The 27,597-nt window shown below is 39.3% G+C and overlaps 1 protein-coding gene across 3 annotated transcripts in view; it reads right to left on the reverse strand.

Annotated features, from left to right (window-relative positions):
• Nucleotides 1–27,597, reverse strand: part of LOC119653695 (voltage-dependent calcium channel type A subunit alpha-1) — a 399,598-nt gene that overhangs the window by 8,073 nt on the left and 363,928 nt on the right. For all 3 annotated transcript variants that reach the window (XM_038058565.1, XM_038058567.1, XM_038058568.1), the window contains 3 exons: nt 10,345–10,542; nt 9,626–9,777; nt 3,944–4,164 (listed from right to left, as the gene is read on the reverse strand). In XM_038058565.1, coding sequence (XP_037914493.1) covers nt 3,944–4,164; nt 9,626–9,777; nt 10,345–10,542 — 571 coding nt within the window. The remainder of the gene's footprint in view (nt 1–3,943; nt 4,165–9,625; nt 9,778–10,344; nt 10,543–27,597) is intronic.

A 27,597-nucleotide genomic window follows, 5' to 3' on the forward strand; every position in this document is an offset into this window, starting at 1 on the left:
TTGGGGGTGTTTTTTGACGTGTGGCAGAACGATATTAGTTACCATCTTTGTGACAGTACGAAAGGCAAAGAAGTGCCGCTTTAATTATTGCATTTACTTCAGCATTTTACCGATCATCTCCCGTTTCGGACAGATTTTAGGTTCATAGCACTTTACAATAGGTAGAGTCTTGAATACATTGATATCAGAGATGATTCCTTTTTCATATGGAGGAGCTGCATGCTGCCATCACTAATCGTTTCCTTCTTTGTATTGAAATTATTTATCGGTGCCTAACTGGACTGGAACTCACAGCCAATATCAATCCTGATTGTAGTTTTCAGTTTATGAGAGCACTTTGCGCATGCCGCTAGCATTATTTCGACACCGGGTTCGCGCTTGGTACCCGTATGATTCCCAGAGTATAATAGCACAGTGGCGTAGAAAGGAGAGGAGAAATTCTGTGATCCTCTTTCGGTTAACTTTATAATGTTCCGTCTGTAGCAGTGGAATTCTTGTTAAAGTTGAAAAAAAGGGAACTTTCGATACAGTTTTTTCGTTGCCCAATGTCGTAACCGCCAGATCGGCCCTTACTTTTGCAAACGGCCTTGGGTGAGAAGGCTATTGAAGCCAAGCTCCTGTAAATGCACAGGGGTGGCACACACCGAGAGTTCTTGTCCACCTATTCGAAGGCAATGTATTCATGGTTGTTTGCCGGGAAGTCTTCCAGAACTCGCCACCAGTCCATCAGCAACACCAGTGACTCCGACGCGAAAGTTACATTTGGAATGCTTCCCTCACAGATCCCCGCAATAACTGGCTACAATATGAACGTACCAAACTTGTTAAAAATGATAAAGACTAAAGGATTAAAAGCATTCCTTAAAAACACATTGGCGGATTGGACCTTCATATTCACGAAGACAGCGGAACAACACGCCAAGGTCGTCGGGCTCATCAAAGGGACCCCGAGTTCCAATTGAAAACGGTCACGAATCTGATCACGCGCAGATATAAAGCTCTGCACTGTGAAACTCCAAACCTTGCGATGAAATCGCAATTGGAACTATCCATAGCGACGTTCGAACCTTCTCAAGGAAACAGCGAGGTGATGAAGGTAATGTATCCTTCATAAAAAGGTAAAGTTGGAAATTGTTAGAAGTTTTGAAAAGGTGCAGTGTTTTAACTGCCAAAATTTTGGCCGACATTACTCAAAATTGTACTTATGCACAGGTGTGTCAAGTGCACAAAAACCCAATTATGCACAGGTGTGTCAAGTGTACAAAAACCCATCCTTGCAGGGAATACGCAAGACCGTCAGCCGAAGGGGTCCTTTGCTGCAACTGCGGCAAAGATGGCCACCCAGTAAGCTATCGCGGGAGGAAGCTGCCAAATTGAGGAGAGTGAACAAAATCTTCGGAGTTAAGCGCACAGTGACGCAGTTGTCACAAAGCTTGGCTAGTCCTGGCGTATCATGAGCACAAGCTGCCAAAAACTCCTTCCCAAAAGTGGTTGCTCAACCTGTCCCCATCTCCCACCAAACGCATTCCACGAATTGGTCCAATCTCAATCTTCGGCATCGACATATAAGCAGCGGCAATTCGCTGCAATTAAATTAATTATGAATCTATGGAATTAAATATTGTCACTTTTAACTCCAATTGTCCAAAGTTTTACACTATACAGGGCGTTTGAAATAAAGCCACATTCTTGATTAAAATGTTGCCGGACTTATGTAGTACGGTGTAGCTGCTGTTGACCCGATTAAAAAGGTCGCCACATCTCTTGCTTCGATAGTTTTGAGGGTGACGCGGTGTTGAGTATATTTGACCGTGCGTACGTTTTTTTTTACAAATTTAAAAGTGGAATTCGCAACGGCGAGTTTATATTAAACTTTGCGAAGCGGTGGCATGACCTCTGCTGTTGGATCATCAAACGGGTCATTGTTGGACAAAAGCCGTGTCTTTATTCAGGTGTATGGGTGCTAAATAACGAATAAACTAAACCCGAAAAGTCAGTTCAGTCCAGCAGAGACGAAACAGAGGCAAACAATTTAAGGTCATCTGCTTAAAGCAAATACGGGCATGTGAGGCTGGAGGCTAGGTCATTGATAAAAAACAGGAAGAGTAGCAGGCCAAATATAGAGCCTTGGGGAACACTAGAGAAAAGGAACTTTGCAGGAACGGTATGAGAGATAGGAGGAACGCCAGGAGATGACTGAGGGAGGGAAGTCTATTGATGAAAATTTAGAGAGAAGAATGTTATGGTCAACGGTATCAAAATCTTTGGAGAAATCGGTATAAATAGCATGTACCTCCTGTCGTGAATTAAAGCACTTAGCAACAAAGTTGATAAAGACCAGAAATTTTGAAGCCGTAGATCTATGCTTCACGAAAACATGCTGCTCTTTGACAATGAGGTGACCGAAGTGTGCGGCCAACCAGTCGTTGACGTATCTTTCGAGGATTTTGGAGCAAGATGAGAGAAGAGAAATAGGGCGGTAGTTCACAGTAAGCGAAGGGTCTCCCCGCTTGAGGATAGGGATGATAAGGGCCTCTTTCCAGAGACGGGGAAAGTAGCATTCATCTAGAGTTTTGTTCTAGATTATACTCAGGGGGAGGAAAATGCGTTTTCTACAGTTAAGGGGGAAGAGGTTAGGAAGCGCATCGGGGGCAAAGTCCGACATTGGGGTGAAGATTACCAAATGAGGAACTCAACCAAGGAAGGCGTTAGGAGAGGAATGGCCAGAGATTCGGAGCAGTCTGCAGTTATGAGAGGTGTAGAGGGTGGAGGGCTGGAGGAAGAAAACATTGAAGAGAAGTAGGTCCAAAGGAGGTCGCAGGATTGTTGTGGGGAGTTAGCAGTGGACTCAGTAAAACTGATAGAAGAAAGAAGAGATTGAGTGGGATTACGAGAATTGCGCCTGTGAGACCAAAAGGATTTTAAGTTACCGCAGGCAAGAGCGGCTTCGACGCTCAATAAGTGCCTTTTACGTGCTTCTCTAACCATTGACTTCATATTAGGGCGTATAGCCTTAAAGTGAACAAGGTCGGCGTCATTCTTAGAACCTGAAACCGAAAAGTGTTTAGAGTTTGATCACACGATGAGTTGCTTAATATATGTACCCAGTTTAAAGACGCTAAAGCTGAGTTCAGACCGTCAAAATCGGCTTTGCAAAAGTTGAACTTAGTGGATTTAGACTTGGTTTTGGGTTTTGAATGAGGGAATTCAACCGCGGGGATGTGATTCAACCGGAGAATGTTTGTTGAATTCGTGCCACCTCTAGTTATGGTGATTTCTTCACAATATGTTAGCTCGGTCCCTCTTTTATAAAACTAAATTTGTATTTTTTTCTCATCATTTCCATTGTTTTTTTTAAGAGCGAAGATTTTGATCTTTCCTTGAATATTGGGAGGTAAAACAATCCTTCCCCTCCGCGCTGCTGGATCATTCGAACCATTTTTGAAAAAGGAGGGCATCTTCAATAAATGGGGACATTGACGTATCAAATATTATTTTTTAATTTAATTGGCTAGGTGATAAGGTGATAATATTCAAAATTAAGAAAACATGCATTAACGTGGAAGTGAAGTGACCTTTCTTGTAGCATTTAGGTCGAATTCGGAAAATATCTATTGTGCAGTCGCAATTTTAGAAGGTCGAAAAAAATAGAAATCGAAATTATGTTTTATTAAACAATGGAACTTGATTTACTGATACCAGATACAATTGACTACTCTTCGAAAAACAGGTATGAATACGTGTACTACTTTACTCTATTGGAAAACTTCGAATATCGAACCGGTAAATTAGAGACCTTCATCTCATTGAAAGTTTTGTCGAAACTGCCCTTAAAAATCTCTGCTTTCAAAATCAAATCAAAACATATCAAAGTTCAATTCCAAAAGTGGGATATTAATACAATTAATACACATTTTTTTTGTACGAATTTCACAATACACACCTTTCTCTTTCATATTCTCTATCACGATCGCGTTCACGCTCATAGAATTCACGTTCACGATCACGATAATCGTAACGCAAATCATAATCACGCATTCGATCTCTATATCGTTCACGATCCCGTTCACGATCTCTACTACTATAGTACAAATCTCTTTGATCCCGTAGGAAATCACGATGATGTGGCAACGAGTGAACACTATGAGGTGTTGAGTGATGTGTCTATATTTGAAAAGAAGTAAAAAAGGATATAAAATATAGAAAAATCATTTTCGTTTTGTTTAAATTAATAAAATGTGTGTTGAGTTTCTCTTATTGGTAATTTTATTATTAATATTTACATTCCTAGCAAAATTTCTAAAAACGCTCAACTGGATCAGAATTAAATTTTTTTAACTTTTAAATTTATACTCAAGGATCTTCTGCTATGCACCACTTTTCTCATGCTATAAAAAAATTGTTTTGCTATGACTATTTGTGGTTCTTTTAATAGTTAGTTTAGTAAGGTCAATTGACAGTTTCCGAGACCTAACCGAGACCTTTAATTTGATACCCCACATAACTATATGTGAGAAAAATGCGTGTGACGGACAGACAGAGAAGGTTTTGTGTTTACATCAAGGTAGTGGCTCTCGAAGCGAAGCTTATCGTCGAAGGTTGCATCCAAGTCTTGAATGGAGTTTCGATGGTAAAGCAACTAAGAACAAGTGAGAAGGTTAGTCATTAATGGTAAATAAAGTAGGCTAATGGAGCCTTGGAGGAAGGAAAGGAAAAACGGAATAGGTAATTACTGAAAGAGATATTGGAGAACCGCCCAGGAAAGTAAGCGGTGGCTAATACAATGCATAACAGGGGCATATGGAGAGGAGCTTAGACAGAAGTAAGTGTCATTTACAGCGTCAAAGGCTTTAAAACTGCAAAGTTACGAAGTCTTGTAGGATCGACGTTTTTCAAAATCGTGCTCCTCTTTATTTATAAAGCAGAAAAGATGAGTGAATCAGTCATTGACATTTCTCCTGTGTTTTTCAGCAAGATTATGATGATCATTTTGTGTATGGGGATAATGACGACCACTTTCTACAGGCTAGGCGAATGATAACCTTTGAAGCTCTTGTTAAAAATTATGCCGAGGGGAAGAGAAATGTACTACGCATAAATGCACCGGGACCAGCTCCAATATTGGTGGCAAAATTGCTACTTTATACTCTACCAAAGAAGGAGTGAGGTATTTCAGAAAATACGGGGCAGGCCATCCTCCTATTGAGAGGAAGAATGGGGGAGGGGGGTGGGGTGTTATAAGCCTAGGGAATTTAACTGCCTACTAAGTAATACGATGATGGAGGCGCAGCCGAAGAGGAGCCTGCGAACTTGATAAAAGTCTCTTTTACTTTCATCAAAGGATCCAGGGGAGATTGCGGGTGTTGCTGATGATCGATCCTGTTTAGAAGATATTCCTTTACAAATTTAAATATTAGAAGCTTTGACGAGCACGGCAGAGTGGAAATTGGCATAATGGCTGGCGGATATCATAAGGAAGTAGAGTGGATAGAGTGTTGTGAAAAGTGTTGAGGGCTTGTCGCATGTTAGGAGAGTGAGAATGAATCCCAGTTTATAGCCGCTAGCTCTCAACACAAATTTTCGGGAATAGGCGTTCGAAAGTTACATTTTGCAAATTCGTGCACTACATACGAACGAGATACCGGATGCTATCATCGTCTGGGTGTTTATGAGCATGCGCTAAAGAAGAAAAAGGGGATGGAGTTATTAGACGTCGATGATAGGATATCCGGGAATGTTAGTGAAATTAAAAGCGGGGGGATAGGATAAATTTCAAATATTAAGTACTATAAACGCATATCGTAACACAGTTGTCTAAGGAAGAGGAAGATCAATAGATAGGTTCGCTACTAGAGGGAGACTTAATAAAGATCAGGATGCTTCCACCAGTCCCTACCCATATCCGCATGATATCTGATACAGCTGAAGGCTGAATAACTTCTGAGGAGTGGTTTAATCAGACCCCAGAAATGCGAATGATATGGCGGTGAAAAACCAGGGTAGCTAGATTGGTTTCTTAGACTGCTGAAAAACTAGTAGAAAAGTTTTCAGATAATAAAAGATTCATTTGTACAGGTCGGCAAAGTAGACAGCCACGGAAATTCTGTCGTACTTTATTTAAACAAAGGTTTTAAAGAATCCCCTGTGACCAAAAAGAAACTTGGTTCATGTAGTCGAGGTCGTACAAATACGACACTCTGAAGGAAGTTATTACACGACCGGTAGAGTCATTTTTCTTCAGCTTGACTGACAAGAGAAGCATTCGAGATGGCCTGGCTTTGCTTCTGACAAAATCGAGTATCGGTTAAAAGAGGTATAATAAATAAGTATATCAAAGAAATGTAAAACACCATGGTGGCACTCGGATTTGGCGCCATGGTGGAATTCGGATTTGCTAAAACGGATGATAATGACAAGGGTGCTTCTGAATTGAGTTTTGAAGCCTGATTCAGCTTTTGGACTACCAGAATCCAGCATAAAGTTGGCTATACGGAGACGCTTTTGCGAAGAGACTAGCTCACTTGAGGTATCGTTTCAGTTGAAGCGGATTTTTGCCAAAGAAGTTAACCTGCAGCTAGGTGACCTACTTGCACAAAGCGGGGGAGAAACATCAAATCATTCAACTTCAAAGGCACTTACCAGGCACCATCCAAAACTTCAGCTCTGAGCCAATAGGAAAATATAGTTCCCAACCAAGAAACTGGACTGTGGCATGCAAAGTTATACCATTTGAGCGAGTGAAAGTCAGAGAAAGTCATTTAACTCGTTCCTTAGATACAAGTCTGCGGGTCGTGGGATTGGGTACCCTAGGTCAATATATTCGGAATATATACTGTGCATGCCTAGCATCAACAACAATCAACGGGCGTAATTTGAAGGTGATATTTGTTTCAAAACTAGGAAAACTCACTTACACGAACGCAAAAAGGTTTTGACCAATCAATCTACATAAAACCACTGGAAAGAATAGTAAATCGGCGCATCGGGGATACCTACATTTATTGTAGGCAATATGCCTACCAGCGACATACCATTAAAGTTAAGAAGGCAATATTCGGAAAATAATACGCGCTTTCATGGCTATCAAAAATGCCTTTTGTCACACGCGCGGCGATTTGTGATGTCCCAAGGCTTGAAAAATGAATCCGTTGTTAATGGAATGAATCCTTCACATGTTGGAATGAACTATTTGTCGGACGGAAGTCTATTGAGGCTTCCACGCCGCCAAAAGGGGGATATCTCTCCCCTATGTTATGGTCCCTGATAACTTTGACCTTGCTCCTAGAGGGCACAAAAGTCTTTGCTTATCTGCTCATGGTCTAGCCATAACACGTTTCCGAACACAATGTGCGATTGCTTGAATGCGACTTTACAGGTAATCTGCAATTACCTCCATGGCGAACGCTAGTCTTCCTAGCGTTCAGGGTAACTTATGGTAACTATAATAGGAATGTTAGTTTTGGCTATTATAAGATATCCATTTCATCAAGGGTGAATATTTAACTGGTACAAACAGTCAGATATTTTGAAGTATATCTCGATTCTAAACTAACGTGGAAGCATCATATCCAGGAAGAATGGCAGAAATCGTGCAGTTTATTCTGGGGTTGAAGGATTGCAATAACGCACATGCACGTCCATAATAGAATCCATTTTGATGTAGCAATACATACTATGGTGATTGAGACTGAACAAGCAGTGTCATCAGCACTAAACAGCAAACAACATTTCAAGCCAGCTTGTGTGGAGTTGTCATCAGTTGTTGTTGAAACTTCGCCGAATGAACGAAATATTCAAAATCCAAGGCACTGGAACAGGTAGTCAGCAGACTAGCTCGCCAAGGCTCTGAATTTGCAAAGGCTCTGGCCCTTCTCCAGCGTTTGACATCTGGCAAACCACTGTATAAGTAGTCTACTCTGTCCGACAACATTACAGGGATTTACATAGCCGAATTGAGAAATTCTAATTCCTGCCTACAGGAAAGTAAGAGTATGAGAACCTGGGGTCGCTAGAACAGCATTTCTGTTGTTCGTTAAGAAGTGGAATATGAAAATCCTAGTAGGGTTTTCAACGGGAAACTGCTCCTTAAACTACCACATGTCAGAAATTGTAGTAGTGATCTCAGCTATATGTATCCAATGTGAGGAAGAGGAGGAGACAACCCTGGACTTTCTCAGCTCTCAGGCGAAGATATCCCGTTAAGGCTTTCTTCAAAGAAGGATCAATGCATTCTCTACCTTTAGAGGATGTTCTCAGATTGGTAGGCTATTGAGAAGGGGATAGTAGAATGGCTCTAACAAAAGACATAAGTGCGCGGAGCTGCGCCCCCACTGTATTAAACTAACAAAGCCTTGATATGTGGAACTGTTGGAATGGTGAAACAACTTGCAGCATTTACTATCGATGGAGTAAATAGACGAGAAATTCAGAATTACGACAGGTGTACCTAGCGGTATTACGGTAGTAAATATCGGCGAGATATTGAGGAGAAATTCTATTCGAGCTATCAACGTCAATAAGGTGGTCCAGTGTAGCGTTATTGTCCTCGGTGAAAGTTGCGCCTCTCTGATGAAGAGGTGTAAAGCTGGACGCTCGAGGCAACTTAGGTGTAGTGCCAATATTAACAGAAATTTTTGCTGGATAGAGAGGAAGATTAATTTGGTTCATTATCCGTTGAATGTTGAGAGAATTGACTGTGCTACACAAAAAATTAAGTGTCATATATCATTCGATGCTAAACAACGTGCAATGAAAGCCGAGGATTGAAAGCGTTATGGTTCAGACAGATGATCTTTATATGAAGCAGAGGGAAGAATGGCTGCCTAGGATGCGTAAAACCATAAGAAATATCTTTGTCATAGCAAGATGGCTATTTCGATTTGTGGGACTAAAAAGATCAAACTATGAAATGAATTCAAAGAAGACAACTATCAGCCAGGATCTCCGCGGAGTCAAGTTGCACTGAGACAATGAGCCCAACCAAGATGGATGGTTAAGTCATTATGCAAATTTTGAAGTAGGTCCTTTTCAGTATCTGTGGTCCGCTCCGGACCTACTATATACTCTTCGAAACAAACTGCAGAGAAAATAACCACCGCAGTGCTACCGTTTTTGCGCTCAATATTGATATATTTCGCGGTGTAACTTTTGACACTGATGGGGACCTAGAAAGCTAGTTTACTAACGTGGTTTAGGGCCGGGACTTAAGACCTAGCATCATCAATTAATTGCTCGACAGTGAGAGTCTAAATGTCAGTAATAGTGAAATATTTAATTTGTTGTAACAATTCGTAACCAGATGGGTTATTATTTGAGTTAATGTTACAGCGGTGTGCGGAAAAGTTTTACTTAATTTCTGCGAAATTATCTTACCTATGACGGCGGTGAGAGCGAATTATTGTTTTCAATAAAATTTAAAAATATGGTTCACCATGGGACGGAATTTATGATACAACTATTGTTGCCTTAACTCTGTATTTTAGGAATATTTTTAACAAAATAATGTTTTTTCTTCACTTTAGTCCAGTATTCATTTTAATATTTTTTTCAATGCGCCACCAACGAATTTAATTCTGATCCAGTTAAACAATTAATAATTTTACGCTTAAAAATAAAAGATACTTACATGTGTTGGACTAGCATTTAGTTTTGGGAAATTAATATTAGTTGGCTTTAATTGTAATGTCGAAGGTTTACAAGGCGTTGGAGGTAATCTTCGGCCAGCACCCCCACGTCTTGACGCTAAGACGGGATAGCTATGCTGAACGTGAGAACTACCTGTTAGTCGTAGAAATTTAGTAAGAATCAGTCGTTGTTCGTTACAAATCGCACAAACATGGTGAATATTTTAACAAACTTTTACATATATCTAGCTTAATGTGTAACTGTATATTGTTAGTTTACCTATTTCAAAAAATACTTCTTTAATGAATAATAGAGTGCAAAACGTGCAGAATGTACAAAAAAAGGATAAATTAATCGAAATAAGGACGAAGTATGTGTAACATAACAGATAAAAAATACAATAGTCATGATTACATACTTATTTATGTTTAAGTAATTAATATAATATATGTAGAAATGAAAGATATGATACATGTTACAGTTATTATTTTACGTGCACATACCAACATGTACACCAATTTAATGAATTGAATATTTTAAATTATATTTTGCGTTATTTAGAATGCCCTTAAAATAAATAATCAACGGTTGGTAGTAGTAAGTAACTATGAAGCGTTAAAAATGAAGTAGTGACACAGTAAAATCAACGTAATGTAATGTACTCTCATTTTCACTCAAATTTTTTTTTTTTTTTGAAAAATTAAAAAAAGAATAATGTACCCATTTCATTAATCCCAAGTCTATCTCTTTCACGCATCTCCTGAAGTCGAGCGGGACTTGGCGATCGTGATCTTTGACATAGACTTGTTGTCCCATATGTGGGATAAGGCAGGTGATTTCGCCTACATCGTGGATAATGGCCACCATAACGAGCTGGCGATGGCGATCGTGCCGGACTTGTCGATGCTGACCATGAACCTATATTAGAGTGGAAAAAATATAAAATTGGGGGAAAAACCAAAACCAGACCAAATCCAAAACAAAAACTTGAGATTATTACAAAAATTTACTAGAAGAGAATTTCAACTCTGGAACAAGACACAGATGGGTCGTAGGTACAGGTGAAACTGCTTTCTTGGAAACTTCTGCTCAAAGAATGATTTTGGTTTCATTTAGGGGTAGATTTTGTGGCATGGAGTTTTAGGTCCTTCTTCAGGGCCCTCTAATAGTATCACTATCTTGGATGAATGGTTGAAGCACAGATACAATAGGAAATGGATGTGATTGACACAGAACTGTGTGAAAAAAAGCGTTCACGACTGTATTCTCATGAGGTACAGACCCATAGCCCCCAGTTTTAGGCTTTTTTTTAGCAGTTTTACATAATTCAGAACACTGGTAGATCTCCAAGCTCTCAAATTACGAGAAGGTTCTTCAACTAGCAATAAGGTATTGCTTTAAGAGTGATTAACTAAGCAAGTCAATTTTCCCTCAAAATGAATTAGGTTAGTCTATTACCAGCTTTGGTCTTCTCTTGGGGAGTAAAGAAACTTGCACTTGGAATTCCCAAAGATTCAATTTACTAAATTCGTGTGTTGTTAAGTCGTCGAGTGGTATCGAGTTCAGTGCTCCTGTCGGTAAAAACAAAGCTATTCAGATTGATAAATCATTCAACGCCTTCAATATTCTGTCTATTGATGTATATAGGAATAACGCGATAATCTATTTTCAAATTTAAAACCATCCACAGTTGTTGATTTGGTGAAATTCACAGCAAAAATTAGCAGCATGATCGAAGTATTTAGACAAAGATGTTATGGATCATTCTGGCGCCTATCGCATCTTCCATCCGAGGGCAACGTGGAGGACGTTACCAACAGCAAGAAGCTGTAGATTGGAATCGCTAGTTTTGGAATGATTTTCGTGAATACATCTTCCTATATACACTTCTTGTCAAAGCTGTTGAGAACTTGCTATGATGGAAGTGAAAGAAAAGCAAGCGGACGTAGCGGGTAGTTAAACCGCAAACTGTTTCATAATAATCCACAGGGTGCTGACATGATCAGTGCAGAAGGATCTAGAATTGAAACCAGCTTGACCTTTGACTATCTCTTCAGACACAAAATGAACATTCCGTTCTTTCTTTTCCATATGCTGGCGAAGAACTCAAATTTTCGAAGTTCAAGTAGAGTATAAAATGCAGATTCTGCAAGAAATGTTTACTTAGGGAGGTCGGAGGTTTGTTCCGCTATATCTATTTGGAAGAGCAGTCCATATCCTTGTGACAAGTGTTCATATCTACAGAAATGGAACTTTATCAGATGCTGTCTCCAAGACCATGATGGGATTATCGCCAATATACCCTTCTGGAAAGTACATTCAGCTTCTCATAGAATCTATTGTATCTGACGACAAAACTGCTCAATCAGGAAGTGAAGAAGGGGCGTGGTGATTCTCTTGTATGATCGAAACGGAAGACGGCAGCATTCGTGGGTAGAGCTGCTGCTTGTATGGTTCAGCATTTTTTTTTTAAGAAAATTATGGTTTCAATAATGAATAAGTATTAAGTTTCACAAGGGCAATGGAAAAAGATTGCGAATTCTTGAAGAGTCTATGACAGGATTTGAGAATTCAAAGATAGATTCGATTTAGTGAAGGAAGAAACTTTCTTTAGAGGAGTTTAGGCAAACTTTATCCTTTGAAAAAGACAGGAGAATAACTACATTATTGGCAGAAAACTGTCGAGAAGTGACATATGCTTCTGGGGAAATCTTGAATGTTGCGATGATCCGTAAGCGTGGTTGATAGAATATCTCCCTCATGGGGTACGTGGTACACAAATATTTGTTTCTTTGTGTTAAAAAGGCCAATTGATGAAGGTTCAAAAATCTGAATGTCAAAACGTTAGCCTTGTCTCCTTCAAAGTTGAAATGAGATTGACTTACATATATAAGATTAGTGTTTTTAAAATCATATAAAATTTTTTAAAACAGTTGTCTCTGTTAAGAGTTTATTCTGTAGACAATTATTTTTTAGCAGTAAGTTCCAGATATTTTATAAGCCGTATGGTGATGCTAAAGATGAGGCCATTTGCGTAATGGTGTCTTTGAGAGGTTGGCATTTGAAAGATACGTCGATGGCTACATTGTTTACCTACGCTATGCCCCTTGGGTTTGCATACATGAGACAAGTTTATTTTGGAAAAGGATTCGGAATGTTCGTCATCTCCTAGGCATGGACGCATCCCATGGTTTGACGATGGATTGTGCCAGATGGAGAGGTTTTTCTGTCGAGGCGCCTGTTTTATTAGGTTGGTCTAACCACTCCCCTATGAAAGACTGCTCATCTAAAAATTTTGCAAAGCAGCCTGATATCTTTTTTGGTTTCTGGCATGATTTTTGTCTGCCATGTGGCTTCCCCATAATTCAAAGAAGATTGCCTGGTGATCGCCTTGGAGGCACCAGGACTTACCATGTACCGGTGCAGGGTGGCAAAGGTCAGGTCTATGATTGAAACCAACCCTCCCTTCGAAAAAGTGTTTACATCACCTTCGTTGGCCAGGTCTCGACTTGGCATCGAGAACAAGATTGTTAAGCATTTCCTCAAATTCAGACAGTGTTAGGTTTGATGGGGTGTTGCAGCTATAAACAAATACACCACCTATTTTCGCTCACAGAAAGCCACAGGTTGCTTGATTCATAGTATTTTGAATTGTTTGTCGGCTGCTATAACTCAAATCCCATAGTGACAGTTTAACTTATAATGGCAGTTTACATCTCTGAATCGTAGGTGATCTGCTGAAGTAAATCCTGAGCGACTCTGCAATAACCGAGTTTTATTTGAACAAACTTCATTTTCTCATTGCAGTCAACGCCGTCTAAAATTCCGGGCATTTACAACTTCCGATAATATGCTATCCTGTCCATTCTTTCCTTCGCTTAACAGGCTTTTGGCGTCCCCATTGCACTCTCTGGCAATATGGTCTTTCCCCACACCTTCTGCATTTATCTACAATTTGGTGGGAACTCTGAACCCTCGGTGCATTAGATTACTGCACGTTGAACTTAAAAGATAATTACAATTTTTTTTTCATGGAATATGACCATATGAAGTATCAAATGAAAGGCTTTGACTAGTACTATCCGAAGCAAATAATAGTGTTGAGGACTGTTGGGATCCGAAAGAGGTCAATTACTTCAATGAGCCGTTCTCAGAAACTACCCAACCGAAAAATTTACTGCAAACCCTCTTTAAGTTCATCCTAGATCCATAAATTTCTAGTAAGATAAATTTTAATAGGAAGCATCACCCTGGAAAGTTTGAAAATCCTATAATACTATCATTAATCAAGTTATAGTAGGTCAAAGTCACCCCTTTCGTGCCCCATTACAATATTGCAGTATCCATTGCCTCCTCGTAAGTGTTACAAAAGACTTTAGTATTAACCGCTTCACTATTTATACTAACTTGGTTGTCAGAGGGGATTTGACATGTTGTTTTTATTGGATCCTGGGGCACCATTCCAACCGGATAATGATCCAAGTCTATTTTGACCCCCAATATATGCCTGTGGGATGATGGCGTCCAATCGGCATGTGATAAATTCGCTTGAAAGTTGTCCCGCTTGGAGGCCAACGTTTCTTTGTAGATTTCTTTGCACGTAAACCAGACGCTTCTAATGACTATTTCTTGTAATAGTGCCAGATGATAATTCGCACTCTGTTGTCTTTGTCAATTTTATGCAGGCATAGGAGCAGGCACGGGCATCGGCTCTGCTTGGCTACTGAAATCTCCAAGTATGATTCTGATATCATACCTGAGGCAGACTTCGAGGGTTGGTTTCACTGCCTCCTTCTTCTCTTTAGAGGCACCAACGTTAATGAATCTGTTATTTCGAAACGCAAGAACATAGTTCATAGCCATTCGCTTACATTTTCAAAGCCGATAACGCTAGGTCTAAGTTTTTGACTAACTAGGACACTTACTAGGAACACACGATTTACTGAATAACAGCTATAGCATATGGCGTAGTTACTCTCCTCCAAAAAATCGCACCCTGTTCAGCGTATTTCTTTCAATGTGGTGACATCAGCCTATACAGGGAGTGTATAGCCTTCTTCTTCGCTCCTTTCGTAATAAGTAGATTTTCCGGTCAGAGTTGTCATTCCTAGCCTAGAGAACCAGTGGGCATAGTTTGCTTCGCACTTAAGGTCTGAAGACTTGCCTTCATCCTTCCTTATTTCGAAATTTTCGTTAAGAAAGAACTCCCAGAGATCACTATGTGGAGGTATAGATAAGTTTTGGTAGCAGAGGTTTTCGCTGTGGATCAAAAAGCGTTTCGCAGTCTTTGAACCCCATAATCAGTGTATAGTAACTACTGCTTCCATACGCTATTATTTCTCTTTCAAACTCTTCGCTCCTATGAGATCCGCTTTGCAGTTTTCCCAGTTGCTGATTTGCTGAGCTAAGTCACCAAGTGGCTTTAGAGTTAAGGATGCTGAAAACGATACTACTTTCCTGGAATTTCGACGTCAATGTAAGTTTAGATTCGTCATTTCCATTTCTACCCATTCATCAACCTTCACAAAGTAGTTAAAAATAATTCCACGTACATAAATGATGACATTGGAGTAAATATTTCACGAATGTTTCTCTTATGATAAATCGACCGAGCGTCGTTAAAACTTCCTTTATATTGCCACGTTAGCATCCTTGAAATGAATTTTGAATGCTACGCACCCTCAATTTGCGATATAAACGATCGTAAGGAATCAACCTGCATTACTCCAATGAGCCCGCGATTCTCACATTCAGCAGCAGGTTATCATGCTATCAAAATATTTACACTTACATACAGAGACTCTGAAGTGAATCCTTGAAAAACGTTAACATCAGGAAACCCTTCGCATCGATACCATCGCACTCTTCTGAACAGCGATCTGAAGTGTTCGTACAAATAAAAACAGCTATCTGAGTAGAATATTATCTAAAATAGTTTAGTTAGCTCATATGGCTAAGTTAACCATAATATTGGGTCTAGACAGGCGCAAGCCTGTAATTTTTTTTGGTGCTAGCAAAACTCTACCTTGCCTCTTTATTGGTGATGTTTTGAATACTCTAGATGAGGTCTGGTCTCCTAATATAGTCGAGATATATGTGTATGTAAGAATATTCGGCTACACGATGCTTCCAGTTATATATAGCTCGTAGTGTATATCTCTTGAATATAACCGATATTCAATTCAATGTGGAGGAAGTTTGACCTACTATAACTTTGTTAAAAATTGTAGGATTTTCACTTAACTTTCCAGTGTGATGCTTCCGGCTAATCGATTATCTTATTGCAAAATTTTACGCATCTAAAATGGACTTAAGGGGGGCTGTAGTAAATTTTTAAATTACAAAAATATGCTATTATTAAATTTTTTGAACTGATTTTTTCAAATTTTTCGGGTCGGTTGTTTCTGAGAACGTGTCCTTGAACTAATTGTCCCCTTTTAGACCCCCCCCCCCCGCACTGCTCTTCTTTGCAACTTATGTCAAAACTTTGCTTGTGCAGATTGATTACATTGACTTCTTTAGCACGGGCTTATACATAATTGATTTATAATGTTTTTTTTTTGTCAAAACGCCTGGGAACTAACCTTAAGAGCTCCCATGGCCGTTAATATCCATGGATTTTTTAGTTTTACTTTAGTTTCATATTTTGCTGCTATTGGCTTCCTTTTTTTTCAATTTTACGGAGTTTTACAGCTTTATTCGTTCGAGCCGTTGTTTTTATTTTCATTTCCAAATTTTGCTCGCTATGTTCTAGGTTTTCAGGTTCCGATTGAAACTCATGTATCGGTGAAACGTGAAGTTAATAAAAAATAAAATGTAAAATGAGACGTAAATGGTCAATGTGTCCCAAGGAAGCACCCACATTTGGGAGCCTAGTTAGCATAGAGGCGTGTCAACAGAACATTTCGATTGAGCTTCAGTATTTATCGGCGAACCTTCACGGTCAATTTCCCCAACTTTCTTTTTCAGGTTTCGAGATAACTCTCCTTTGTTGGCCGTCTCCGGCCAATTTAATTCTGCCATTACAAATGCACCTCTAAGAAAGTATCAGCTTTTCTTTCCGATAAACGTGTTAATAATTGTAGAATACGAACTCATCAGGGCCAGGCGTTTTTAGATTTTTACGTCAATTACGTCCATTCTTCCTTCTAGGACATGTAAATGTTAGTTAAGCATCTGCACTGATACTGTTATTTCGATTGTACTGTGCAGAATTGGAGCCATCAGTAACATTTTTAAACATTCTCACTCTGTTTTAGTCATTGTTGTTCATCTTCTGCACCATTGGCCAAGATGGCGACACGCTACCATCCTGCCAATCATTCATTACGAAAACTTTTGTGTTTTTCTAAGTTTGCAATTTACCTATCACTGCCGCATAGAACGACTAATGTCACTAGTTGCATTTTGAATAAGCTTTACAATATTGCAAGATAATAGAAGTTCTTCAAAAAGATTAATTTCCCTAAAACTCAACTTTTAAATGGATATTTATAACCCTCACTAGTTTCACTTAATTTTTCCCGTATGCGATGTTCAGATGGTAGATTACGTTATAGAGAAGGTATTTGTAGTTATTTCTACAGTTCAGCTTAGATACTTAATCCTTTATATCGTGGGTTGGCCACCGCGGTCATTGTGACTAAGGGTTATGAAAAAGACTATATACAGGAAATTCGTCTCCCAGCACATATTTTGAAATTGTATGGTGAAAGGAAAACATTGCGCATATTCGAGGACATCCTATGTATCATGAGGAAACAAACATACACAAGAAAACCATCTGGGTGTCATTGACACACGGGTCAGTTAGCTGCAATGACATTTCGTGTCGCCTAGAAACTTGATTTCTTTCTTCTGTATGTAGTCTTCTTGAGGGTTATATACTTCAATGCTAGACATCATCTTCCTTTTGGTAATCAATTATCAGCGATGTATATGTACAGCAATTAAGGTACAGTCTGATAATAGGAGTTAGTATTTGGAGACATGGGCATGGGCTTTTTTCTCTTGGCTCACTCTCAGTTGGAATATAGGATCTCTCTTAAGTCTATTATGTGCTATCCTGCAGAATTCTAGGCGATTTTTGCCACTCATATTTACTTTTTTCAACCCTGTTTGTTTATATAATACGCGGCCTGCCCATATTACTTGCCCCTCTGCATACCAATTTAGGAACTCAACTGTGAATGAGTACTTGGATCAAATAAGTGTAATAATCCCAGGCTAACGCGGCGCTGACCACATCGTCTGCTAGTATATTTCGAGGCCTAGATCTAAATTGCACTATTGCGCCATCGATTATTAATAAAAATTTTGTTAAAAATGTAAGGTCTCCTAAAACCTATTTTTTTTTCAGCGAGCAAAGAGAACGTATGCGAAAAATGTCAATTTGCGCCTAAGCAGAATTATCTGTCTGTTGTGGTTTTGATCTTTTTTCCCCTCCTGCTCGTTTCTCTTCTCTCGAAGTGCCGTCACCTCGGTTAGAAGCTTTAGATACAAATCTTTATATATTTGGTAATTTTGTGGGTCGTCCGCTTTTGTTAAGGAGGAACCGTCAATGTAGGGCTTAAGAAATGGTGCGTAAATCGAGGTTTTCTGAAATTTTCTGCAGTTGCTTCTGATAACCTGGATTATCAGGTTTGGCTTTAATGGTTAAGTACATACGTACCCAATAACTTTTTCTTCAGCTTGAGACGTATTCTAATCTGCATTCTTGTAATGATGATCAAATTTCAACTTTGCGTTGGAGCATTTCATTGGATAGTTGCCACTTTTTTCTACGAATTTTTGAATTAGTTTCTCTCGCATCAATTCAATTATTCGCGACTCTTGGTCATTTCTCATTTTAACTAATCTAATCTGTGGGCAATTCAAATGAGTGTTTTTTCCAATGCTGCTGTTGTAATCATGACAGGTTTCAACAAGTTTGAATCATCATCATCAACGGCGCAACAATCGGTACCCGGTCTAGGCCTGCCTTAATAAAGAACTCCAGACATCCCGTTTTTGCACCAAGGTCCACCAATTCGATATACCTAAAAGCTGTCTGGCGTCCCCTCTGACGCCATCGCTCCATCTCCGGCGGGGTTGGTCTCGTCCCCTTTTTCTACTATAGATATTGCCCTTTTATATATATGACCCGTCCACCGCAACCTATTCAGACAGATTTTATCCACAATCTGACGGTCATGGTATTGCTCATAGATTTCGTCATTATGTAGGCTACGGACTCGTCCATCCTCATGTAGAGGGCCAAACATTTTTCGGAGAATTCTTCTCTCGAACGCGGCCAAGAGTTCGTAATTGTTCTTCCTAAGAACCCAAGATCATTGTCTTGTACAGTAAGAGCTTTGACCCTATGGTGAGACGTTTCGAGCGGAACAGTTTTTGTAAGCTGCAATAGCCTCTGTTGGCTGTTAACAACCGTACATGGATTTCATCGTCGTAGCTGTTATCGGTTGTGCTTTTCGACCCTAGATAGGAGAAATTATTATCTCTGTTGATCCCCCCTCCGAAAGAGTTTTACTTATTTTTTCTATCGTCAAGATTGAGCTTGTGGAAGAAGTAATCGCGACGTTTGAGATAGCTCCTTGTGAACGCAAAAAGTGCCTCCTCGGAATCTCGAAGCATCTCAACAAATTCGACTGACTTTTCGTGGGAATCAATGATGTGAAACATTGAATACTTTTGACCTCATGCATATAAACAGAGAATTCGTCATCGTCTTTGTCTCTGTAATTAGAACATTTTCCTTGATACCAGCAGAGGGATTACCAGGATTAACTGAATTGTAATTTTTTGGGAGCTCGCTCAGTTTTGGTAGTCTCATGTTGAATTCTGACGTGGCCGTGGCTTTGAAGTTTTTCTCTAATCTCTCTCAGACTACCAGATTCGCACAACATGAATTTGCTCCCCGTGTCGTCAGCAATATAATCGATGTTGTAGCGATTTGTCTTCGATAGGTGTCTCTGTTCGGCAATTAATTCATTACCAGGAAGTACTCCTAGAGGAACTTGTACTTTCTTTTATATCATTTTGATAGTGATTTATGAATTTCAGTACAATTGATCTGTGTCTTCAATTTCCCGTTTTCTATGTGTGCGAAAGATTTTTTCTTAATTTTCCATTAGGATCGCGATGAAAAGACCGTAAAAAACCTTCTGCACCCTTGAAGGGATCGCGATTCTACAATCGTTGGTTTCTTTCTACTAAGGGCTATTCTTTGAGGTTGATCCCGTTTTCATCAGAGCTGCTGGGATCGAGGAGTTTACCTTCATTTTTCGAATGCGGCTGTTAAATACTTTTAGGGTGCTATATTAATTTCACTTTGGTCCTGCTTGAAAAAAAAGCATTATGAACTACAGTCCTTATGGAATAGAGAAATTTATAAAAGAAAAATATGAATTTCGAATATCTAGTCCGATATTTCTGATAAGAAGAAGGGTGCAACTAATCCCCGATGTATGGTGTCCAATAACTTCGATAAAAGTTTAGTTGTATTCCTCAATTTAAAGCAATTATATCAGTTTGATATTGGTAATAGATAACATAAAAGGAGCAAATGTTACGTTTATATGAAAATCAGATAAGAGTAGAGAAAAGTTTTTATTAGTGAATAAGAATCTGGTGAGATTGTTTAAGAACTCGTAGGCAGTTTCAACCCCCATTTCGCGACGTAAGGCTTTTGGCTTTAATAATACGTACACCATACTGTATAAACTGTGCAAAAAGCACCTGATGATTGATTGTGGTCATGGGGTCCTCTGGAAGATAGTACCTGAAGAGTTCACTCTTTTTGCTATACGAAACTGCCAATTATAATAGAATATTTTTCACTCAATAATTTCTTGAGATTGCTCATTAACCTCTAGGTAAAGCCCAACTTACCGTAAATAATTGTAAATTTACAGTAATCAGAAATTTCAAAGTACTTATAAAAGAAATTTTTAGCTCAGAACGAATTGGCCTTAATAGAAATTCGGTTCTACCGCGAGCTGAAATATTAAGTTCTAGTACTGGTTTTTTAAATTGTCAGAGCAGGTTCTCATTTTGAGTCAACATTTGAATACTTACGAAAGAAAAAAGGAAAGTATGTACATTAAGGGCATCCAGCGCACTTAAAAGGTATGAATTCAAATGTTAGAAAAAAGATAAAAAATTGGGCCTGCACTTTGTACCTCGCATAACCACCACGTGCCAGGTTCCAGTATTGTAAATCATTCTTTCAAAATTATTATCTAATATTTGGTCTTGTTTTCATTTCTTTTACTTCTTTTTTGTCTTAAACTGCATATGAAAGTATCAAGAAAAATTACAGATATTATCACTGCGTTTGAAAAAATTTTTATAGAAATTTTGAAAAATTATCTTAAAGTGGCCATAAAAAATGTACGTGATTGAAGATAAAGCTTTTGAAAATTCGATGTTGTAAAAAAAGCTAACACTAGATCCGATCACAATGCATATAAAAGATGTTTTGTTGTTTATTAAACCGAAAAGATAATTGAAATTTTGAAAAGAAAACTTAAACAATTTGGACATATGAAAATATCCTAAATTTTTTGCCACAATTGCACATTGAAATCACACATGTTCACTATCAAATGATTTTCACTGCTTTCTTAAAGAACACAATTAAAACAATAAACAATTATTGAAATCTGACAGATATGAATATATGTATATAATTATTTATTATAAACACCACAGTAGATAACTCTATTGTTGAACTCGGTAGTAAAGCTAAAGAATATGATTTGTTGGTTTGCTTTGATAACTTTTAGTAAGTAACGAAATGATGTTTTATGTTGGCGAAAAATATATACGTTCGCTGAAAATTATGTTTGCTATGAATTTAATTGAAATTAATAAACTATAAGGTATGATGTAATGGTGACAGCATATTGTTGGCTGCTTCGTTGATTCATGTTTGCTATAATAACTTCCAAACTATAAGGTTACTCATAAAATGGTATGTAGAAAGACTTCTATAAATGAAATGGGCACTATATTTTGTGCATTGAATGGAAATTAATATGAAAGACTGTAAAATAAATTAAATTTCAAATTATTCAAAAACTAGGCTACGAGACAGACGAGATGTTACGAAAAATTAAGATCCAATTATGAGTGTTACTACTTGAGAACTTTTGTACGTTTTATTTCAAATTGCTTTAATGGGCAGATATTAGCATTCTATAAGTAGCAAAATAACTAGCACATACTATCAAGCAAGCTTCCAGTTATTGAGTTATAAGCATAAAGCAATTGTGACTTCCGGCACCTAAATAGCTGAAATATTATATACCAGAAAAAAGGTATTGGTTTGCAAGTGCGAAAATTTTTAATAGATAAACTTAAGTCAAACCCAAGGTTAACTGGCAGCCAGGACAACAAAAATTGCTGCAGATCGCTTTTAATTAGGTGTACCAAAATTTTTCAAGCATATAACATTTTGACAGTCCCAAACAGAGACCATTTAAGTTTGCCTGACACCAGACACCATTTAAGTTTGCCTGAAAACGGTGAAATACTTGTCCTCGATACATTATTTGCCAATCAGCTATTCCCATCCGTAAACTCTTTCAAGTTACTCCTGACTGTCATTGTCTCAACCGAAATTACCGCCGCTGGATAGAGAGCAGGCTGGTTTCCGCTTCCAGTACTCCTGCATTGGCCCCATCATTTTGAACCAGTGCGTGGAGTTTAGATCTTCGATTGACGTGTTCTTCATCAATTTCGGACAAGCTTTCAATAGTGTGGACAGTAAGTGTATCTGGCGTCGCCTACGTAGGAGGACACATGATGGCGCAAAATGTCACGTGCTGTACCAAGGTAAAATCTCAAAGGATTTTGAGGTCGAAAGCGGAGTCTGCTAGGGTTGCATCTTGTCATCAGCGCTTGTTATCGGGGACGTTCTTTATGCTACCTTGCCCGGAAGGCATGGAGGAGTTAAATTGATTATGACACCTTTCTTCGAACATCTTGCCTAAACTGATAACATCTGTTTGCTTTCTCACCGGGTCATGGACCTTGGTAATATGGCACTTGATTTGGAAAGGGAGGTAGGTAGAGTTGGACTGAAAATAAACAGTCTTATCGCTCATCGCACAAACCTTATCTGCATTGATGGGCAGCATATCGAAAGCATTGATCAATTTATCTATCTAGGAAGCGTGCTTTCCGCCTACGGTGGCACCAAACTGCATGTTGCCCAAAGAGTTAATAACGCTAGATCCGCTTTCGTTACCTTGTCTAAAATCTGGAAAGATCAAGTTAAGGCTGTTCTGCGCTAATGTTCTTTCTAAGTTGCTATATGGGAGTAGCCCTCACTCTAAGCCTTCGTGAACATGTCTCTGCGGCGTATTATCGGAGTACATTGACCTGATACTGTTACAAACGAAGAACTTGATTGGCACTCAGGCCTGGCACTCATACATAATTTGATCAGATGGCGGATGTGGCAGTGGGTAGGAGGTCACAAATAAAAAACGGGTGACAATTGCATTGCCGCCTCATGAACAATTGGCGTAGAATTGTAGAGAAGGAGTGCAGGCATCTCGGGGAGCCGTGGTCCAAAGTTGTGGTTGACACGCTATATCCCACCAATGGGTAAATGACAAATATATATATTTATATGCTTCATATATATTTATATGCTTCATGTAAATTCGCGGGTTATTAGCAAATTCTTCAAGTTTAAGTCATCAGAACCAGCAGTTACTGGATAATACCATCATTGTTGGTTGATTGTTTCCATAAAAAGTACGCAACGAGTTGATGCCGATAAGCACTTTCTTCAAGGGCGTAATCACCTTCAAAGATGATATCCTCTAAGATCTTTGCAGTGGTGCCTATGTAGGAATAGGGGTTTTACCTAGGGCTTCCCCTTGAAGATCGAAAACTTTCAACTAAGCAGCATCTGAGCAATGATGTTAACTTTGTAGGTACACCGTCTTCAAAATCACCTATCCAATATTAATCATTGCTCGAATATGTACAGGGAGCTTGCAACACCTCTGGTAACTAACTAATCTTTGGCTTCAGTTTTGTTGAGTGGGGGAGCCGCAGCTCCAAGCACTTAACCCTTTTGTTAGGCCCAATGAACTATCCCCGGAGATTGTCTATAAATTGACTACTGTGCTCACAAACTTGCCGATAATTATTAGGGCTAGATCGACCGCAAATGCTTGTGGGAAGAACTTTGTGTCCTCCAGGAGCCATAGCATGATGTCCATAACCACGAGCCATAACAGAAAAGAGTAAACCGCTCCCTGTACGCAATATCTTAGACATCTTGCCTCATTAGACTTCTGTCCAACCAGTATGTGGATCTGCTTCCACTCTCTCTCTTTCTTCGATATCTTTGGCTGTATTAGCAGGCAACTATCCCAAGCAGTTTAGAAAGGACTCTCCTTTCGATACAACAAAAATCAGTATTCAGTTTTCGCAATGAATATTCTTAAGCCTGTTCAAAGAAAGATGTCAATGGTATCCCCCCTCAGTTGGAAGTGTTTGGAAATTGTGATCAAGGAAAAAGCCTTATATTTCAGCCCCCATTGGACTTCCCGTGAAGCCTGGATTCTCCTTCCACTCATCCACGGCTATTCTGTCGACACCATACAATGGAGTTATCACCCTTTTTTCATATATAATTCACCCACTGCAACTTTCGGTGGTTGGAAGTGTTTGGAAATTGTGATCAAGGAAAAAGCCTTATATTTCAGCCCCCATTGGACTTCCCATGAGGCCTGTATTCTCCTTCCACTCATCCACGGCTATTCTGTCGACACCATGCAATGGAGTTATCACACTTTTTTGATATATAATTCACCCACTGCAACTTTCGGTGGTTCTGTTGCTATATATTTTCAGTCTAGCAGTCTAGATGCAACCCTGCGGGCCTGGTCTTGGCTTTTCTTTTTTTCTATCTTTCTTTTGAGATTTTAGCTGCATCATCGGAACCTTGTGCCGTTATGGTGGCATCTTGAAGTCAATGAAAAAACAGGCGGAGTCGTGAATTGGGGATCTTGGTGATTATACTTTTCTCCTCCTCACTGAGAAAAATCTCGCATTCACTGGATTTACGAATAAGTGAAAATACCGGCTTAGTGAAGACTGCGCGAGCAGTAAGACACAGTTCCGCGGCAACTTGGCTTCTACATAATTATCCACATGTTAAGGAGACAGATGCAGATTTTGGGGAAAAGAATGAGCGCTTAGAAAAGATGCATTCACAAGGATGGTGCGATCGGAGGTGATCATTATCTCGAAACGAACGGAGGGAATATGTGTTGACATTTTCCAATAAAGATATAGGGTTTGTTATGAGCTCGTCAATCTGAGAAGAAGAGTCACCGCTATGAAGAAACGAAACTAGGGAAATCTATGTTTACAACTGTTAGTAAAGTTTAAGGTCAAACAAGAATTCCTTAGGTATACGTCGAAAATAAACGTTAATAACCAGGAAATTATCTTGGTATGGGTTTTGCGAAGACTTGGAAAGAGAACTGGGGCCAATCGAATTGTACGAGCCGGTAATAAAAGGGCTGTAGAATGTTTACGGTAGCACTCAAACTACATCCGTCAGTCCAACGACTGACACTAAAGACTGCGCCTGAATTGGCGACAACGAAAACATTGAAAAAAGCTTGAGCTATGTAACGATTGGGGATGAAGGTAGCACTAAAGTGATTTTATAGATGCCTTTGTTTTGTTTTTATCATATTACGAAGGGTAGTCTGGAATATAGGAGAATGGACGACGAACTCTTCAAGATCAATTGCGGGAAAACTAACTATGCGTCGATAGTTAGTAAATCAAATGTAACCTGGGTGGGAGATTAAATGAGGAAGATAGCTTTTAGGAAGTCAGAGTGCTTATCTGAGGTTGGATTTATACGGACGAAGTTGAAAGGAATTGACATCTAAAGTGGTTATTCTTATCCCAGCCTAACACTCTATGACTGTGATGAAATCCTGGACACCCTAGTGGTGGAAGTTAGATGACATTGTACAAAAATTCTATTCAGGGATTGTAATGTGTGAGTTCTTGAATGGAACAACTGACCGATGAATGTTAGGATACGTCGTCTGCTGGAACCGTTAGTTTAGGCGGCTCTTAAATGCAAAAGAAGCACTTTCCCAGGAAAAAGTTTAGTGTTTATAATGGACTAGACATATCAGAATTCCATATTAGAGGGGAGAGTCGGGTGGCATAGTAAGAAGCACTAATCTTGGCAAGTAATCCGAATGCATGCTATTGATGAGTTAGAGGGGGGAAAGTGAGTGCTTACGGAATGGCAAGTGAATTGGAAGCTTAGGTCACGGGGGCTTTGAGAAAACACCAAGGCCCTCGCGGGTGCCCTGACAAGTGACCCCGGCGCATGCCATCCTACTATACTTAGAAGACGATTACTGTGCGCCGGGTACTTTTTCCACCCCAAGAAAACTGTGTAACTAGACCAAGTGGCAATCAAGTGAGTTCGCGTTACTTCGAGCCACCGCGAAAAAACGGAATGAAGAAAGTATTTAGGAGAACCAGTGTGGGTTTGTAATGGCACTCCCTATCAAGTTTTGTAGCTAATTGGTGAATTATTATATTTAACTTTACTTCGAGGAGTATCGAAGGATGGGCTTATTTATACAGTCTTTTACTAATGAAATGGTCTATTGGCGAGCTACAATAGCTCCAAAAACCGTGATTTTGGACCGATCAACAGGCGCAGTCAGTTTTGTTAGGCTGTGTATCTTGTGAATGCTGAACAGTTCTGCCAATTCGCAAACTCCCTATTAAATAAAGACGTGTTGATTGAAAAGTTGAAGAAATGTGAATTGGATATAACTGATAGTAGTGTCAGATTAGAACCATATTCATTGTGTATAAGAAGTCTTTAATGATTATAATCAGTCGATGAGGTCCTTTACAGAGTTCAACAATCTTCTGAAATTTTAGCGGGATATGGGAAGTGATAGTGAATTTTTTAAGGGACGCATTAAACTCAAACGGACAATTAAAAGCTTTAGTGTAAACTTGCCGCAAGATAAATTGGAAGCATAACTGGACATTAATTATTATCAGCATGAGGCTGGAAATTACTTGAATTTAAAACAAGTAATCCGTTGAGGAGGACATGAGCAAAATATTTAAGAGAACACTTATAACAAAAACTCGTCTATTGGAAATTGAGGACTATAACAATAAGAAAATGAAGTCTTAGCTCCGTTAAGGGAGAGTAAATTATCATGTTTTTGGAGTAGGTCATAGGAAACAAAGAGCGCAAAGGACCTGGTGGAATGCTGATATCGAAGAACTTCGTAAAGTATGCCTTAAAGCCAGAAGACACAGCCAACGTAGCAGAAACCGGCCTGAGTCTGAAGAGTTGCACGACCGATATAAGAAGGCGAGGAGAGAATTGCGAACAGCTATCTCTAAAAGTAAAACTGAACACTTCAAGAGGTTATGCAAGGAAGCGGACTTCGACCCATGGGAAGGCAGTTATAGCATCAATCAAGGGAAAGCGCTCACCGCCGATCACCAACCCTGATTTGCTGCGGGATAGCATTAACACTCTTTTCCCATAAGTTTCAAGTGAATCGAAACTACCCGCTGTCCAGATAGATTCCGGTTAAATTCCTGAGGTTGCCGAAAATAAAGTTCAAGGTTTAGACGGCATTCCGAATAAAGCACTGACAGTGGCCATCGAAATAATTCCAAGATGGGTCGCTGAAACATTTACGAGTTGGCTCATAGATGGGATTTTCCCGGAAGAGTGGAGGAAACAGAAGCTTGTGCTAATCTCGAAGCCAAATAAACCTTTGGGTGCTTTTTCGTCTGATAGACCTATATGCCTGCTAAACGGCGTCGGTAAACTTTATGAGCGGGGCATCTTCAATAGGCTTGTATCAATCACAGAAAAGGAGGGTGGTCTCTCAGACAGGCAGTTTGGATTCCGAAAGGCAAGATCTACTG

This window comes from Hermetia illucens, chromosome 4 (genome assembly GCF_905115235.1).
Source record: "Hermetia illucens chromosome 4, iHerIll2.2.curated.20191125, whole genome shotgun sequence".
Classification (NCBI taxonomy): Eukaryota; Metazoa; Arthropoda; class Insecta; order Diptera; family Stratiomyidae; genus Hermetia; species Hermetia illucens.